This window comes from Carcharodon carcharias, assembly GCF_017639515.1.
Source record: "Carcharodon carcharias isolate sCarCar2 chromosome 29 unlocalized genomic scaffold, sCarCar2.pri SUPER_29_unloc_2, whole genome shotgun sequence".
NCBI classification, from domain to species: domain Eukaryota; kingdom Metazoa; phylum Chordata; class Chondrichthyes; order Lamniformes; family Lamnidae; genus Carcharodon; species Carcharodon carcharias.
The window spans coordinates 2,969,884-2,986,713 of NW_024470665.1; the positions used below are offsets into that span (position 1 = coordinate 2,969,884).

At 50.5% G+C, this 16,830-nt stretch overlaps 1 protein-coding gene across 2 annotated transcripts in view; it reads right to left on the reverse strand.

Moving 5' to 3' along the window:
* rbm42 (RNA binding motif protein 42) overlaps positions 1–16,830 on the reverse strand; it is a 50,958-nt gene that overhangs the window by 28,242 nt on the left and 5,886 nt on the right. For both annotated transcript variants that reach the window (XM_041181148.1, XM_041181149.1), the window contains exon 4: positions 12,229–12,297. In XM_041181148.1, the coding sequence (XP_041037082.1) occupies positions 12,229–12,297 (69 nt within the window). The remainder of the gene's footprint in view (positions 1–12,228; positions 12,298–16,830) is intronic.

Sequence of the window (16,830 nt, forward strand, 5' to 3'; positions counted from 1 at the left end):
GGTCGGTCACTGTATAACACTGGGGTACAGTACTGGTGGGGACGGGTCGGTCTCGGTATAACACTGGGGTACAGTACTGGTGGGGACAGGTCTGTCACTGTATAACACTGGGGTACAGTACTGGTGGGGTCAGGTCTGTCACTGTATAGCACTGGGGTACAGTACTGGTGGGGTCAGGTCTCTCACTGTATAACACTGGGGTACAGTACTGGTGGGGACAGGTCTGTCACTGCATAACACTGGGGTACAGTACTGGTGGGGACAGGTCTGTCACTGTATAACACTGGGATACAGTACTGGTGGGGACGGGTCTGTCACTGTATAACACTGGGGTACAGTACTGGTGGGGACAGGTCTGTCACTGTATAACACTGGGGTACAGTACTGGTGGGGACGGGTCTGTCACGGTATAACACTGGGGTACAGTACTGGTGGGGACGGGTCTGTCACTGTATAACACTGGGGTACAGTACTGGTGGGGACGGGTCTGTCACTGTATAACACTGGGATACAGTACTGGTGGGGACGGGTCTGTCACTGTATAACACTGGGGTACAGTACTGGTGGTGACGGGTCTGTCACTGTATAACACTGGGGTACAGTATTGATGGGGACGGGTCAGTCACTGTAAAACACTGGGGTACAGTACTGGTGGGGACAGGTCTGTCACTGTATAGCACTGGGGTACAGTACTGGTGGGGACAAGTCTGTCACTGTATAACACTGGGGTACAGTACTGGTGGGGTCAGGTCTGTCACTGTATAGCACTGGGGTACAGTACTGGTGGGGACAGGTATGTTACTGTATAACACTGGGGTACAGTACTGGTGGGGACAGGTATGTTACTGTATAACACTGTTGTACAGTACTGGTGGGGACGGGTCTGTCACTGTATAACACTGGGGTACAGTACTGGTGGGGACAGGTGTGTCACTGTATAGCACTGGGGTACAGTACTGGTGGGGACAAGTCTGTCACTGTATAACACTGGGGTACAGTACTGGTGGGGACAGGTCTGTCACTGTATAACACTGGGGCACAGTACTGGTGGGGACAGGTCTGTCACTGTATAACACTGGGGTACAGTACTAGTGGGGACAGGTCGGTCACTGTATAACACTGGGGTACAGTACTGGTGGGGACGGGTCTGTCACTGTGTAACACTGGGGTACAGTACTGGTGGGGACGGGTCGGTCTCGGTATAACACTGGGGTACAGTACTGGTGGGGACAGGTCTGTCACTGTATAACACTGGGGTACAGTACTGGTGGGGTCAGGTCTGTCACTGTATAGCACTGGGGTACAGTACTGGTGGGGTCAGGTCTCTCACTGTATAACACTGGGGTACAGTACTGGTGGGGACAGGTCTGTCACTGCATAACACTGGGGTACAGTACTGGTGGGGACAGGTCTGTCACTGTATAACACTGGGATACAGTACTGGTGGGGACGGGTCTGTCACTGTATAACACTGGGGTACAGTACTGGTGGGGACGGGTCTGTCACTGTATAACACTGGGGTACAGTACTGGTGGGGACGGGTCGGTCACGGTATAACACTGGGGTACAGTACTGGTGGGGACGGGTCTGTCACTGTATAACACTGGGGTACAGTACTGGTGGGGACGGGTCTGTCACTGTATAACACTGGGGTACAGTACTGGTGGGGACGGGTCTGTCACTGTATAACACTGGGGTACAGTACTGGTGGTGACGGGTCTGTCACTGTATAACACTGGGGTACAGTATTGATGGGGACGGGTCAGTCACTGTATAACACTGGGGTACAGTACTGGTGGGGACAGGTCTGTCACTGTATAGCACTGGGGTACAGTACTGGTGGGGACAAGTCTGTCACTGTATAACACTGGGGTACAGTACTGGTGGGGTCAGGTCTGTCACTGTATAGCACTGGGGTACAGTACTGGTGGGGACAGGTATGTTACTGTATAACACTGGGGTACAGTACTGGTGGGGACAGGTATGTTACTGTATAACACTGTTGTACAGTACTGGTGGGGACGGGTCTGTCACTGTATAACACTGGGGTACAGTACTGGTGGGGACAGGTCTGTCACTGTATAGCACTGGGGTACAGTACTGGTGGGGACAAGTCTGTCACTGTATAACACTGGGGTACAGTACTGGTGGGGACAGGTCTGTCACTGTATAGCACTGGGGTACAGTACTGGTGGGGACAGGTCTGTCACTGTATAGCACTGGGGTACAGTACTGGTGGGGACGGGTCTGTTACTGTATAACACTGGGGTAGAGTACAGGTGGGGTCGGGTCTGTCACTGTATAACACTGGGCTACAGTACTGATGGGGAAATACACATTACCTTATATCACGTGTACAGTATTGATGGGGACCAGTCAGTCATTGTGTTATACTGTGACTCAGTTTTGGTCGGGACAGGTCTGTCACTGTATAACACTGGGGTTCAGTACTGGTGGGGACAGGTCTGTCACTGTATAGCACTGGGGTACAGTACTGGTGGGGACAAGTCTGTCACTGTATAACACTGGGGTACAGTACTGGTGGGGACAGGTCTGTCACTGTATAGCACTGGGGTACAGTACTGGTGGGGACAGGTATGTTACTGTATAACACTGGGGTACAGTACTGGTGGGGACAGGTATGTTACTGTATAACACTGTTGTACAGTACTGATGGGGACGGGTCTGTCACTGTATAACACTGGGGTACAGTACTGGTGGGGACAGGTCAGTCACTGTATAGCACTGGGGTACAGTACTGGTGGGGACAAGTCTGTCACTGTATAACACTGGGGTACAGTACTGGTGGGGACAGGTCTGTCACTGTATAGCACTGGGGTACAGTACTGGTGGGTTCAGGTCTCTCCCTGTATAACACTGGGGTACAGTACTGGTGGGGTCAGGTCTGTCACTGTATAACACTGGGGTACAGTACTGGTGGGGACAGGTCTGTCACTGTATAACACTGGGATACAGTACTGGTGGGGACGGGTCTGTCACTGTATAACACTGGGGTACAGTACTGGTGGGGACGGGTCTGTCACTGTATAACACTGGGGTACAGTACTGGTGGGGACGGGTCGGTCACGGTATAACACTGGGGTACAGTACTGGTGGGGACGGGTCTGTCACTGTATAACACTGGGGTACAGTACTGGTGGGGACGGGTCTGTCACTGTATAACACTGGGGTACAGTACTGGTGGGGACGGGTCTGTCACTGTATAACACTGGGGTACAGTACTGGTGGGGACGGGTCTGTCACTGTATAACACTGGGGTACAGTACTGGTGGGGACGGGTCTGTTACTGTATTACACTGGGGTAGAGTACAGGTGGGGACGGGTCTGTCACTGTATAACACTGGGCTACAGTACTGATGGGGAAATACACATTACCTTATATCACGTGTACAGTATTGATGGGGACCAGTCAGTCATTGTGTTATACTGTGACTCAGTTTTGGTCGGGACAGGTCTGTCACTGTATAACACTGGGGTTCAGTACTGGTGGGGACAGGTCTGTCATTTTATAATACTGGGGTACAGCACTGGTGGGGACAGGTCTGTCACTTTATAATACTGGGGTACAGCACTGGTGGGGACAGGTCTGTCACTTTATAATACTGGGGTACAGCACTGGTGGGGACAGGTCTGTCACTATATAAATACTGGGATACAGTACTGGTGGGGACGGGTCTGTTACTGTATAACACTGGGGTACAGTACTGGTGGGGATGGGTCTGTCACTGTATAATACTGGGGTGCAGTACTGGTGGGGACAGGTCTGTCACTGTATAACACTGGGGTACAGTACTGGTGGGGACAGGTCTGTCACTGTATAACACTGGGGCACAGTACTGGTGGGGACAGGTCTGTCACTGTATAACAAAGGGGTACAGTACTAGTGGGGACAGGTCGGTCACTGTATAACACTGGGGTACAGTACTGGTGGGGACGGGTCTGTCACTGTGTAACACTGGGGTACAGTACTGGTGGGGACGGGTCGGTCTCGGTATAACACTGGGGTACAGTACTGGTGGGGACAGGTCTGTCACTGTATAACACTGGGGTACAGTACTGGTGGGGTCAGGTCTGTCACTGTATAGCACTGGGGTACAGTACTGGTGGGGTCAGGTCTCTCACTCTATAACACTGGGGTACAGTACTGGTGGGGACAGGTCTGTCACTGCATAACACTGGGGTACAGTACTGGTGGGGACAGGTCTGTCACTGTATAACACTGGGATACAGTACTGGTGGGGACGGGTCTGTCACTGTATAACACTGGGGTACAGTACTGGTGGGGACGGGTCTGTCACTGTATAACACTGGGGTACAGTACTGGTGGGGACGGGTCTGTCACGGTATAACACTGGGGTACAGTACTGGTGGGGACGGGTCTGTCACTGTATAACACTGGGGTACAGTACTGGTGGGGACGGGTCTGTCACTGTATAACACTGGGGTACAGTACTGGTGGGGACGGGTCTGTCACTGTATAACACTGGGGTACAGTACTGGTGGTGACGGGTCTGTCACTGTATAACACTGGGGTACAGTATTGATGGGGACGGGTCAGTCACTGTATAACACTGGGGTACAGTACTGGTGGGGACAGGTCTGTCACTGTATAGCACTGGGGTACAGTACTGGTGGGGACAAGTCTGTCACTGTATAACACTGGGGTACAGTACTGGTGGGGTCAGGTCTGTCACTGTATAGCACTGGGGTACAGTACTGGTGGGGACAGGTATGTTACTGTATAACACTGGGGTACAGTACTGGTGGGGACAGGTATGTTACTGTATAACACTGTTGTACAGTACTGGTGGGGACGGGTCTGTCACTGTATAACACTGGGGTACAGTACTGGTGGGGACAGGTCTGTCACTGTATAGCACTGGGGTACAGTACTGGTGGGGACAAGTCTGTCACTGTATAACACTGGGGTACAGTACTGGTGGGGACAGGTCTGTCACTGTATAGCACTGGGGTACAGTACTGGTGGGGACAGGTCTGTCACTGTATAGCACTGGGGTACAGTACTGGTGGGGACGGGTCTGTTACTGTATAACACTGGGGTAGAGTACAGGTGGGGACGGGTCTGTCACTGTATAACACTGGGCTACAGTACTGATGGGGAAATACACATTACCTTATATCACGTGTACAGTATTGATGGGGACCAGTCAGTCATTGCGTTATACTGTGACTCAGTTTTGGTCGGGACAGGTCTGTCACTGTATAACACTGGGGTTCAGTACTGGTGGGGACAGGTCTGTCATTTTATAATACTGGGGTACAGCACTGGTGGGGACAGGTCTGTCACTTTATAATACTGGGGTACAGCACTGGTGGGGACAGGTCTGTCACTTTATAATACTGGGGTACAGCACTGGTGGGGACAGGTCTGTCACTTTATAATACTGGGGTACAGTACTGGTGGGGACGGGTCTGTTACTGTATAACACTGGGGTACAGTACTGGTGGGGATGGGTCTGTCACTGTATAACACTGGGGTACAGTACTGGTGGGGACAGGTGTGTCACTGAATGACACGGGGTTCAGTACTGGTGGGGACAGGTCTGTCTCTGTAAAACGCTGGGGTACAGTACTGGTGGGGACCGGTCTGTCACTGTATAACACTGGGGCACAGTACTGGTGGGGATAGGTCTGTCACTGTATAACACTGGGGTACAGTACTAGTGGGGACAGGTCGGTCACTGTATAACACTGGGGTACAGTACTGGTGGGGATGGGTCTGTCACTGTGTAACACTGGGGTACAGAACTGGTGGGGACGGGTCGGTCTCGGTATAACACTGGGGTACAGTACTGGTGGGGACAGGTCTGTCACTGTTTAACACTGGGGTACAGTACTGGTGGGGTCAGGTCTGTCACTGTATAGCACTGGGGTACAGTACTGGTGGGTTCAGGTCTCTCACTGTATAACACTGGGGTACAGTACTGGTGGGGACAGGTCTGTCACTGCATAACCCTGGGGTACAGTACTGGTGGGGACAGGTCTGTCACTGTATAACACTGGGATACAGTACTGGTGGGGACGGGTCTGTCACTGTATAACACTGGGGTACAGTACTGGTGGGGACGGGTCTGTCACTGTATAACACTGGGGTACAGTACTGGTGGGGACGGGTCTGTCACGGTATAACACTGGGGTACAGTACTGGTGGGGATGGGTCAGTCACTGTATAACACTGGGGTACAGTACTGGTGGGGACGGGTCTGTCACTGTATAACACTGGGGTACAGTACTGGTGGGGACGGGTCTGTCACTGTATAACACTGGGGTACAGTACTGGTGGGGACGGGTCTGTCACTGTATAACACTGGGGTACAGTACTGGTGGGGACGGGTCAGTCACTGTATAACACTGGGGTACAGTACTGGTGGGGACAGGTCTGTCACTGTATAGCACTGGGGTACAGTACTGGTGGGGACAAGTCTGTCACTGTATAACACTGGGGTACAGTACTGGTGGGGACAGGTCTGTCACTGTATAGCACTGGGGTACAGTACTGGTGGGGACAGGTATGTTACTGTATAACACTGGGGTACAGTACTGGTGGGGACAGGTATGTTACTGTATAACACTGTTGTACAGTACTGGTGGGGACGGGTCTGTCACTGTATAACACTGGGGTACAGTACTGGTGGGGACAGGTCAGTCACTGTATAGCACTGGGGTACAGTACTGGTGGGGACAAGTCTGTCACTGTATAACACTGGGGTACAGTACTGGTGGGGACAGGTCTGTCACTGTATAGCACTGGGGTACAGTACTGGTGGGTTCAGGTCTCTCACTGTATAACACTGGGGTACAGTACTGGTGGGGTCAGGTCTGTCACTGTATGACACTGGGGTACAGTACTGGTGAAGACAGGTCTGTCACTGTATAACACTGGGATACAGTACTGGTGGGGACGGGTCTGTCACTGTATAACACTGGGGTACAGTACTGGTGGGGACGGGTCTGTCACTGTATAACACTGGGGTACAGTACTGGTGGGGACGGGTCGGTCACGGTATAACACTGGGGTACAGTACTGGTGGGGACGGGTCTGTCACTGTATAACACTGGGGTACAGTACTGGTGGGGACGGGTCTGTCACTGTATAACACTGGGGTACAGTACTGGTGGGGACGGGTCTGTCACTGTATAACACTGGGGTACAGTACTGGTGGGGACGGGTCTGTCACTGTATAACACTGGGGTACAGTACTGGTGGGGACGGGTCTGTTACTGTATTACACTGGGGTAGAGTACAGGTGGGGACGGGTCTGTCACTGTATAACACTGGGCTACAGTACTGATGGGGAAATACACATTACCTTATATCACGTGTACAGTATTGATGGGGACCAGTCAGTCATTGTGTTATACTGTGACTCAGTTTTGGTCGGGACAGGTCTGTCACTGTATAACACTGGGGTTCAGTACTGGTCGGGACAGGTCTGTCACTGTATAACACTGGGGTTCAGTACTGGTGGGGACAGGTCTGTCATTTTATAATACTGGGGTACAGCACTGGTGGGGACAGGTCTGTCACTTTATAATACTGGGGTACAGCACTGGTGGGGACAGGTCTGTCACTTTATAATACTGGGGTACTGCACTGGTGGGGACAGGTCTTTCACTATATAAATACTGGGATACAGTACTGGTGGGGACGGGTCTGTTACTGTATAACACTGGGGTACAGTACTGGTGGGGATGGGTCTGTCACTGTATAACACTGGGGTGCAGTACTGGTGGGGACAGGTCTGTCACTGTATAACACTGGGGTACAGTACTGGTGGGGACAGGTCTGTCACTGTATAACACTGGGGCACAGTACTGGTGGGGACAGGTCTGTCACTGTATAACACTGGGGTACAGTACTAGTGGGGACAGGTCGGTCACTGTATAACACTGGGGTACAGTACTGGTGGGGACGGGTCTGTCACTGTGTAACACTGGGGTACAGTACTGGTGGGGACGGGTCGGTCTCGGTATAACACTGGGGTACAGTACTGGTGGGGACAGGTCTGTCACTGTATAACACTGGGGTACAGTACTGGTGGGGTCAGGTCTGTCACTGTATAGCACTGGGGTACAGTACTGGTGGGGTCAGGTCTCTCACTGTATAACACTGGGGTACAGTACTGGTGGGGACAGGTCTGTCACTGCGTAACACTGGGGTACAGTACTGGTGGGGACGGGTCTGTTACTGTATTACACTGGGGTAGAGTACAGGTGGGGACGGGTCTGTCACTGTATAACACTGGGCTACAGTACTGATGGGGAAATACACATTACCTTATATCACGTGTACAGTATTGATGGGGACCAGTCAGTCATTGTGTTATACTGTGACTCAGTTTTGGTCGGGACAGGTCTGTCACTGTATAACACTGGGGTTCAGTACTGGTGGGGACAGGTCTGTCATTTTATAATACTGGGGTACAGCACTGGTGGGGACAGGTCTGTCACTTTATAATACTGGGGTACAGCACTGGTGGGGACAGGTCTGTCACTTTATAATACTGGGGTACAGTACTGGTGGGGACGGGTCTGTTACTGTATAACACTGGGGTACAGTACTGGTGGGGATGGGTCTGTCACTGTATAACACTGGGGTACAGTACTGGTGGGGACAGGTGTGTCACTGAATGACACGGGGTTCAGTACTGGTGGGGACAGGTCTGTCACTGTATAACACTGGGGTACAGTACTAGTGGGGACAGGTCGGTCACTGTATAACACTGGGGTACAGTACTGGTGGGGATGGGTCTGTCACTGTGTAACACTGGGGTACAGTACTGGTGGGGACGGGTCGGTCTCGGTATAACACTGGGGTACAGTACTGGTGGGGACAGGTCTGTCACTGTTTAACACTGGGGTACAGTACTGGTGGGGTCAGGTCTGTCACTGTATACCACTGGGGTACAGTACTGGTGGGTTCAGGTCTCTCACTGTATAACACTGGGGTACAGTACTGGTGGGGACAGGTCTGTCACTGCATAACACTGGGGTACAGTACTGGTGGGGACAGGTCTGTCACTGTATAACACTGGGATACAGTACTGGTGGGGACGGGTCTGTCACTGTATAACACTGGGGTACAGTACTGGTGGGGACGGGTCTGTCACTGTATAACACTGGGGTACAGTACTGGTGGGGACGGGTCTGTCACGGTATAACACTGGGGTACAGTACTGGTGGGGACGGGTCAGTCACTGTATAACACTGGGGTACAGTACTGGTGGGGACGGGTCTGTCACTGTATAACACTGGGGTACAGTACTGGTGGGGACGGGTCTGTCACTGTATAACACTGGGGTACAGTACTGGTGGGGACGGGTCTGTCACTGTATAACACTGGGGTACAGTACTGGTGGGGACGGGTCAGTCACTGTATAACACTGGGGTACAGTACTGGTGGGGACAGGTCTGTCACTGTATAACACTGGGGTACAGTACTGGTGGGGACGGGTCTGTCACTGTGTAACACTGGGGTACAGTACTGGTGGGGACGGGTCGGTCTCGGTATAACACTGGGGTACAGTACTGGTGGGGACAGGTCTGTCACTGTATAACACTGGGGTACAGTACTGGTGGGGTCAGGTCTGTCACTGTATAGCACTGGGGTACAGTACTGGTGGGGTCAGGTCTCTCACTGTATAACACTGGGGTACAGTACTGGTGGGGACAGGTCTGTCACTGCGTAACACTGGGGTACAGTACTGGTGGGGACGGGTCTGTCACTGTATAACACTGGGCTACAGTACTGATGGGGAAATACACATTACCTTATATCACGTGTACAGTATTGATGGGGACCAGTCAGTCATTGTGTTATACTGTGACTCAGTTTTGGTCGGGACAGGTCTGTCACTGTATAACACTGGGGTTCAGTACTGGTGGGGACAGGTCTGTCATTTTATAATACTGGGGTACAGCACTGGTGGGGACAGGTCTGTCACTTTATAATACTGGGGTACAGCACTGGTGGGGACAGGTCTGTCACTTTATAATACTGGGGTACAGCACTGGTGGGGACAGGTCTGTCACTTTATAATACTGGGGTACAGTACTGGTGGGGACGGGTCTGTTACTGTATAACACTGGGGTACAGTACTGGTGGGGATGGGTCTGTCACTGTATAACACTGGGGTACAGTACTGGTGGGGACAGGTGTGTCACTGAATGACACGGGGTTCAGTACTGGTGGGGACAGGTCTGTCACTGTATAACACTGGGGTACAGTACTAGTGGGGACAGGTCGGTCACTGTATAACACTGGGGTACAGTACTGGTGGGGATGGGTCTGTCACTGTGTAACACTGGGGTACAGTACTGGTGGGGACGGGTCGGTCTCGGTATAACACTGGGGTACAGTACTGGTGGGGACAGGTCTGTCACTGTTTAACACTGGGGTACAGTACTGGTGGGGTCAGGTCTGTCACTGTATAGCACTGGGGTACAGTACTGGTGGGTTCAGGTCTCTCACTGTATAACACTGGGGTACAGTACTGGTGGGGACAGGTCTGTCACTGCATAACACTGGGGTACAGTACTGGTGGGGACAGGTCTGTCACTGTATAACACTGGGATACAGTACTGGTGGGGACGGGTCTGTCACTGTATAACACTGGGGTACAGTACTGGTGGGGACGGGTCTGTCACTGTATAACACTGGGGTACAGTACTGGTGGGGACGGGTCTGTCACGGTATAACACTGGGGTACAGTACTGGTGGGGACGGGTCAGTCACTGTATAACACTGGGGTACAGTACTGGTGGGGACGGGTCTGTCACTGTATAACACTGGGGTACAGTACTGGTGGGGACGGGTCTGTCACTGTATAACACTGGGGTACAGTACTGGTGGGGACGGGTCTGTCACTGTATAACACTGGGGTACAGTACTGGTGGGGACGGGTCAGTCACTGTATAACACTGGGGTACAGTACTGGTGGGGACAGGTCTGTCACTGTATAGCACTGGGGTACAGTACTGGTGGGGACAAGTCTGTCACTGTATAACACTGGGGTACAGTACTGGTGGGGACAGGTCTGTCACTGTATAGCACTGGGGTACAGTACTGGTGGGGACAGGTATGTTACTGTATAACACTGGGGTACAGTACTGGTGGGGACAGGTATGTTACTGTATAACACTGTTGTACAGTACTGGTGGGGACGGGTCTGTCACTGTATAACACTGGGGTACAGTACTGGTGGGGACAGGTCAGTCACTGTATAGCACTGGGGTACAGTACTGGTGGGGACAAGTCTGTCACTGTATAACACTGGGGTACAGTACTGGTGGGGACAGGTCTGTCACTGTATAGCACTGGGGTACAGTACTGGTGGGTTCAGGTCTCTCACTGTATAACACTGGGGTACAGTACTGGTGGGGTCAGGTCTGTCACTGTATAACGCTGGGGTACAGTACTGGTGGGGACAGGTCTGTCACTGTATAACACTGGGATACAGTACTGGTGGGGACGGGTCTGTCACTGTATAACACTGGGGTACAGTACTGGTGGGGACGGGTCTGTCACTGTATAACACTGGGGTACAGTACTGGTGGGGACAGGTCTGTCACTGTATAACACTGGGGTACAGTACTGGTGGGGACAGGTCTGTCACTGTATAACACTGGGGTACATTACTGGTGGGGACAGGTCTGTCACTGTTTAACAATGGGGTACAGTACTGGTGGGGGCAGGTCTGTCACTGTATAACACTGGGGTACAGGACTGGTGGGGACGGGTCTGTCACTGTATAACACTGGGGTATAGTACTGGTGGGGACAGGTCTGTCACTGTATAACACTGGGGTACAGTACTGATGGGGACAGGTCTGTCGCTGCATAACACTGGGGTACAGTACTGGTGGGGACGGGTCTGTCACTGTATAACACTGGGGTACAGTACTGGTGGGGATGGGTCTGTCACTGTATAACACTGGGGTACAGTACTGGTGGGGACGGGTCTGTCACTGTATAACACTGGGATACAGTACTGGTGGGGACAGGTCTGTCACTGTATAACACTGGGGTACAGTACTGGTGGGGACAGGTCTGTCACTGTATAACACTGGGGTACAGTACTGGTGGGGACGGGTCTGTCACTGTATAACACTGTGTACAGTACTGGTGGGGACAGGTCTGTCACTGTATAACACTGGGGTACAGTAGTGTGTGTCACGGTTTACATACCTGGTCTCTGTAATACATGAGGAACAAACACAGGCCGCACAATAGGAGCTTGTCTGGGAGGCGGCATAGCTGTGGAGAGGGAGAGAGAAAGAGAGAATGTCATGCATCATCGGCAGCTAGGACACGCTGAGCAAGAAGGTTAGAATCAAAAGGATTTGGTGTCCTGAGACATTTGCACAATGGTGGACATTAAAACGCTTGCTCTTCCACACTGCAACAGAGATATCAGGCGCAGCCCGACAGTAAGCACAAACCCTCCTAAATCAAAAAGTCATGGCTCATGGCCCATTCCAGAGAATTCAACAGAAAAATCCAGGGTGACACTCCCTGTGTCAGCAGTGCTGAGGGAGTGCTGCACTGTCGGAGGGTCAGTACTGAGGGAGTGCTGCACTGTCGGAGGGTCAGTACTGAGGGAGTGCCGCACTGTCGGAGGGTCAGTACTGAGGGAGTGCCGCACTGTCGGAGGGTCAGTACTGAGGGAGTGCCGCACTGTCGGAGGGTCAGTACTGAGGGAGTGCCGCACTGTCGGAGGGTCAGTACTGAGGGAGTGCTGCACTGTCAGAGGGTCAGTGCTGAGGGAGTGCTGCACTGTTGGAGGGTCAGTACTGAGGGAGTGACACACTGTCGGAGGGTCAGTACTGAGGGAGTGCTGCACTGCCACACTCCTCCCTGACCCTGGTAGGGACAACTTTCCACTATCTGACCGACTGTACCATTTAATACCCCAAACCCCTCACAATCCATGACTGCTGGTTAACACAAACGGCCAACAGAACTGTCAATGATATACCGACAGTGACCTCGTAAAGTCACTCCCAGATGGGCAAATTATACCGAGGATTGGAGAAAGTGTAAAAATAGATCGGCTGGAATGAGGAACGAGATGTTATAACCATGAGGAAAGACTGAACAGGCTGGGGGTCTTTTCTCTAGAAAAGAGAAGGCTGAGGGGGTGACCTTTAAAATAATGAAAAGGTTTCCATAGGGTAGACGTAGAGAAGATGTTTCCACTTGTAGAGAGACCAGAACTAGGGGGCCATCGATAATATTAATAAATAAATCCAACGGGAAATTCAAATGAGGGATGAAGGTGGCCGGAGACAACAAGGTTGGAAAGTCCGTGACAAGGAATCGTGTCCATGTTCTCGTGGAAAGAGGCAAAGCCGCTGCAGCGCAAGGGGCCAGAAAATACTAGCACTTTCTTGATGATCTGCGGAGAGATACTAATGGCTCGGATGTCACTTCAAAAAGGCCGGAATTGTGAAAATACCGTGAGCTGAAATGCAGTTACTAACATCTCAGAAAAGATCCAATTTCTTTTAATTCATTCACGGGATGTGGGGGTCGCTGGGCTGGGCCCAGCATTTATTGCCCATCCCTAGTTGCCCCTTGAGAAGGTGGTGGGTGAGCCGCCTTCTTGAGCCGCTGCAGTCCCCGTGTGGTGTAGGTACACCCACGGCGCTGTTAGGGAGGGAGTCGCAGGATTTTGACCCAGCTACAGTGAAGGAACGGCCGATATATTTCCAAGTCAGGATGGTGAGTGACTTGGAGGGGAACTTCCAGGTGGTGGTGGTGTTCCCCATGTGCCTGCTGCCCTTGTCCTTCTCGATGGTAGTGGTCGTGGGTTTGGGAGGGGCTGCTTCAGGGGCCTGAATGAGTTAGCCTAGTTTGGAGAAGCTTAAGGTCGTTGGAAGGTCGTACGTCAATGCACGCACTGAGTTTCAGCAACTAAATGCTGTACTCAAGCAAACTCTGACTTCCAGCGGCTGCTGTTTAACTTAATTTGAACCTGTGTCCCCAGGGAATCAGTCTGGACTTTGGATTACTCCTCCATCCACAGACAGTACCGCTACTTCACCATCTCCCTCTTAAATGTCACAGGCAGTAATGAATCCTTAAATTCAGCCCCCTCCTTCAAATTAAAGTCTTCGGCCAGCCAGCAATAATAGTGAGTGGGCCGCAGTGATTCAAGAAGGCAGCTCACCAGCACACCACCACCGTCCCAAAGGGAAATTAGGGACGGACAATAAATCCTGGCCCACATCCAGTACTTGGATTAAAAAAAAAAGTGGCAAAGATTTTAAAGGAAGAGTTTTTAGCTGGAAAATAAAATAAAGAGAGAGACGCTGTTGAAGTTTTGCATCTCGTCAGGACAGGTGCAAGAATGCCAAATTTCAGAGGGAACAACAATTTACACTTCATGAGAAAAGGGTGCCGACTGGTTGGCAAGTTGACTCTAATTGGTCGGGGGCGTAGCCGTGGAGAGAGCACCGGGGAACGGTAATGCCTCCTGGAGGGGGAGGTGAAAAGGGTTAAAAACCAAATACAATGGGGCTAAAGAGGTAGCTTTTGATAAACCACAAGTCACAGTCTGGGCCAGACAAGAGTCAAGGCCTGTGTGTGTACATTGAGGAGGAGTGGATAATATAATCATGTACGGGTGTCTCGAAGATAATAGGATAGAACGAACGAGCTAATCGTGCGCGTAAATGATTGGGTCCTGTAACGAGGTGAAAGACGTTGATCACTGTGGTGCATGTAAATACAGTAAGATAAGAGAGAAGTATAACTGCAAGGAAATGTAACCATTTGGCTGGGGGGGGGGAGGTGGGGTGCTTGTACCCATCTTGTATGGATAGGGTCTCCCCTGCATGTGCTCGAATAAAACCGGTGAAAGAAGCTCGAGTCTCGTGTGGTCGCAGCAGCTGTTCGATTTCGCCCAGGGGGTCAATGGCAGAGGATGGGAACATGCGGAAGGATGATTGGGACCCGAAAGGTCCCCTACTGAAGTTTTTTTTGTAACTGAAATAAAAACGAATTGATCTAAGGAACAAGAGCTGTTTGTGCTGAAGAAAGAAAGAAAGAGAGAGAGAGAGAGAGAGAGAGAGAGAAAGAAAGTGGGGTACCCCTAAGGGGGTAGTGAGCAGTGACAGGCAGGAGCAGAGGTAATGTGAGCTTCAGTCAGTTTGATTGTCCCTACAGGTGGAGCCTCCAAGATCCCTTTGTCCCCCCCCCCACTGATACTTGAAGTTTTGCTTGTATGTGAACTTTAATGTGTTTTCTTCCCTATATTGTCAGTTGTACGCTCAAACATTCCAAAGTTATGAGTTCAAGGTTTGAGTCGAGATTTCTGGCCAAAAAAAAAATCTCAATTTGAAGGTATTGTAAAGATAAAACAGGGTTTGCCTTTGTTTCACAGGAACTAACCTTTGTCCCACCCCCTTGCAAACTAGCAGAGGGTAACCCTTATCACCCAGCTTCCATGCCGACTGGGACTGATACAGACGAGTTACATTAGCTCACACGGAGTTGGTATGCTAAAAGTCTGAGGGAGAGAAAAATTAGCTGAAAATTCAAAAGGGTTCTAGGAAAACCAGAAGACACATAGACACACGGTCAAGGTGGTTCCAATGGATAAAAAGAGGTTGCTTTTAAAGAGATGAATTAAATAGGAGAGGAAATCTGCACCCCAAGAGCGCTGTTATTAGAATTTCGGGGCAATCTTAAGATGTGAGGTGCAGCGTAATTTAGAAGGGTTACTTTTGAATAGCTAGGTTGTTATCCAAGATAAAGAATGGGTCGATAAACATATGGGACTTTTAATCTGGATACAAATCAATACACAATGAGAAAGGGGGGGGTTTAATTTTGATAGTTCTTTCAAAGTTTTGGAAAATAAAATTGTGGTTTGGTTTCGATAAAGTTCTCAAAAGGGGATTTTTATTTTAAAAGTTTTCCGCCAACAGTTGGCACTAATTCAATTGCTGGAAGCTTTTGCAAATTTGTTCCATAAAGTTAAGGTCAAGATCTTGACAAAGTTTGGCAGAAATCCAATTTTTGGCCAAGTTAATGAATCTGGGACAATTCTAAACAAAAAAAACATCAGACACAATTTAGCGGGTTTACTTTTGAGATAATAAAAATGTTGATTGAGTAGAGGATAAGGAAACAAAACATGTCAATGCCCGTTTTCTGTCTTAAAACTGTTATGAGAGTACTTTATTGGACAGTAAAGTCTCTCCCGACAACCTGAACAAGATGGTAGCTATTGCATGTGTAAAATGGTATGAGAGAAGGATTAAGGGTAGGAGAACGAGTCAGGGAAAGAGGACTCAATACACAAACTGTTTTAAGGGAAGTGAATTTGATAATCTGGCCCATCATTGGAACCGCACAGGGGGAGATAGGCAAACATCTAGACAGGGAGATCCCCGTTGACATGGAATAGTTAATGTGGCCTAAAGAGTAAGGAAACATTTTAAACGATCGAGACATTAAACTGACCTCAAGAGAATCTTAGGATGATCATGGTCAAGGAAAAGAAAGACCTTAAGAGGTAAAACTATGTGGAATCTGTAGTTGAGGCAATTGAAGGGTGAGGAGAAATAAAATTGAACAACAATTTAGCACAAGATGGATACAGGTAAAGGGAAAGCTGGAAAAAGGTTAAATACATGCATTGCTGACTATATTAATGTGCCTGCGAGCTACAAAAAGTCAGACCACAGGATTAACACCCTGAAGACAGGCAGAGACGGTCGATTGGAGGGAGTGGAGGTTGCCTGTCCAGATGGATTCAAATCAAGGAACTCATTTCAGAGG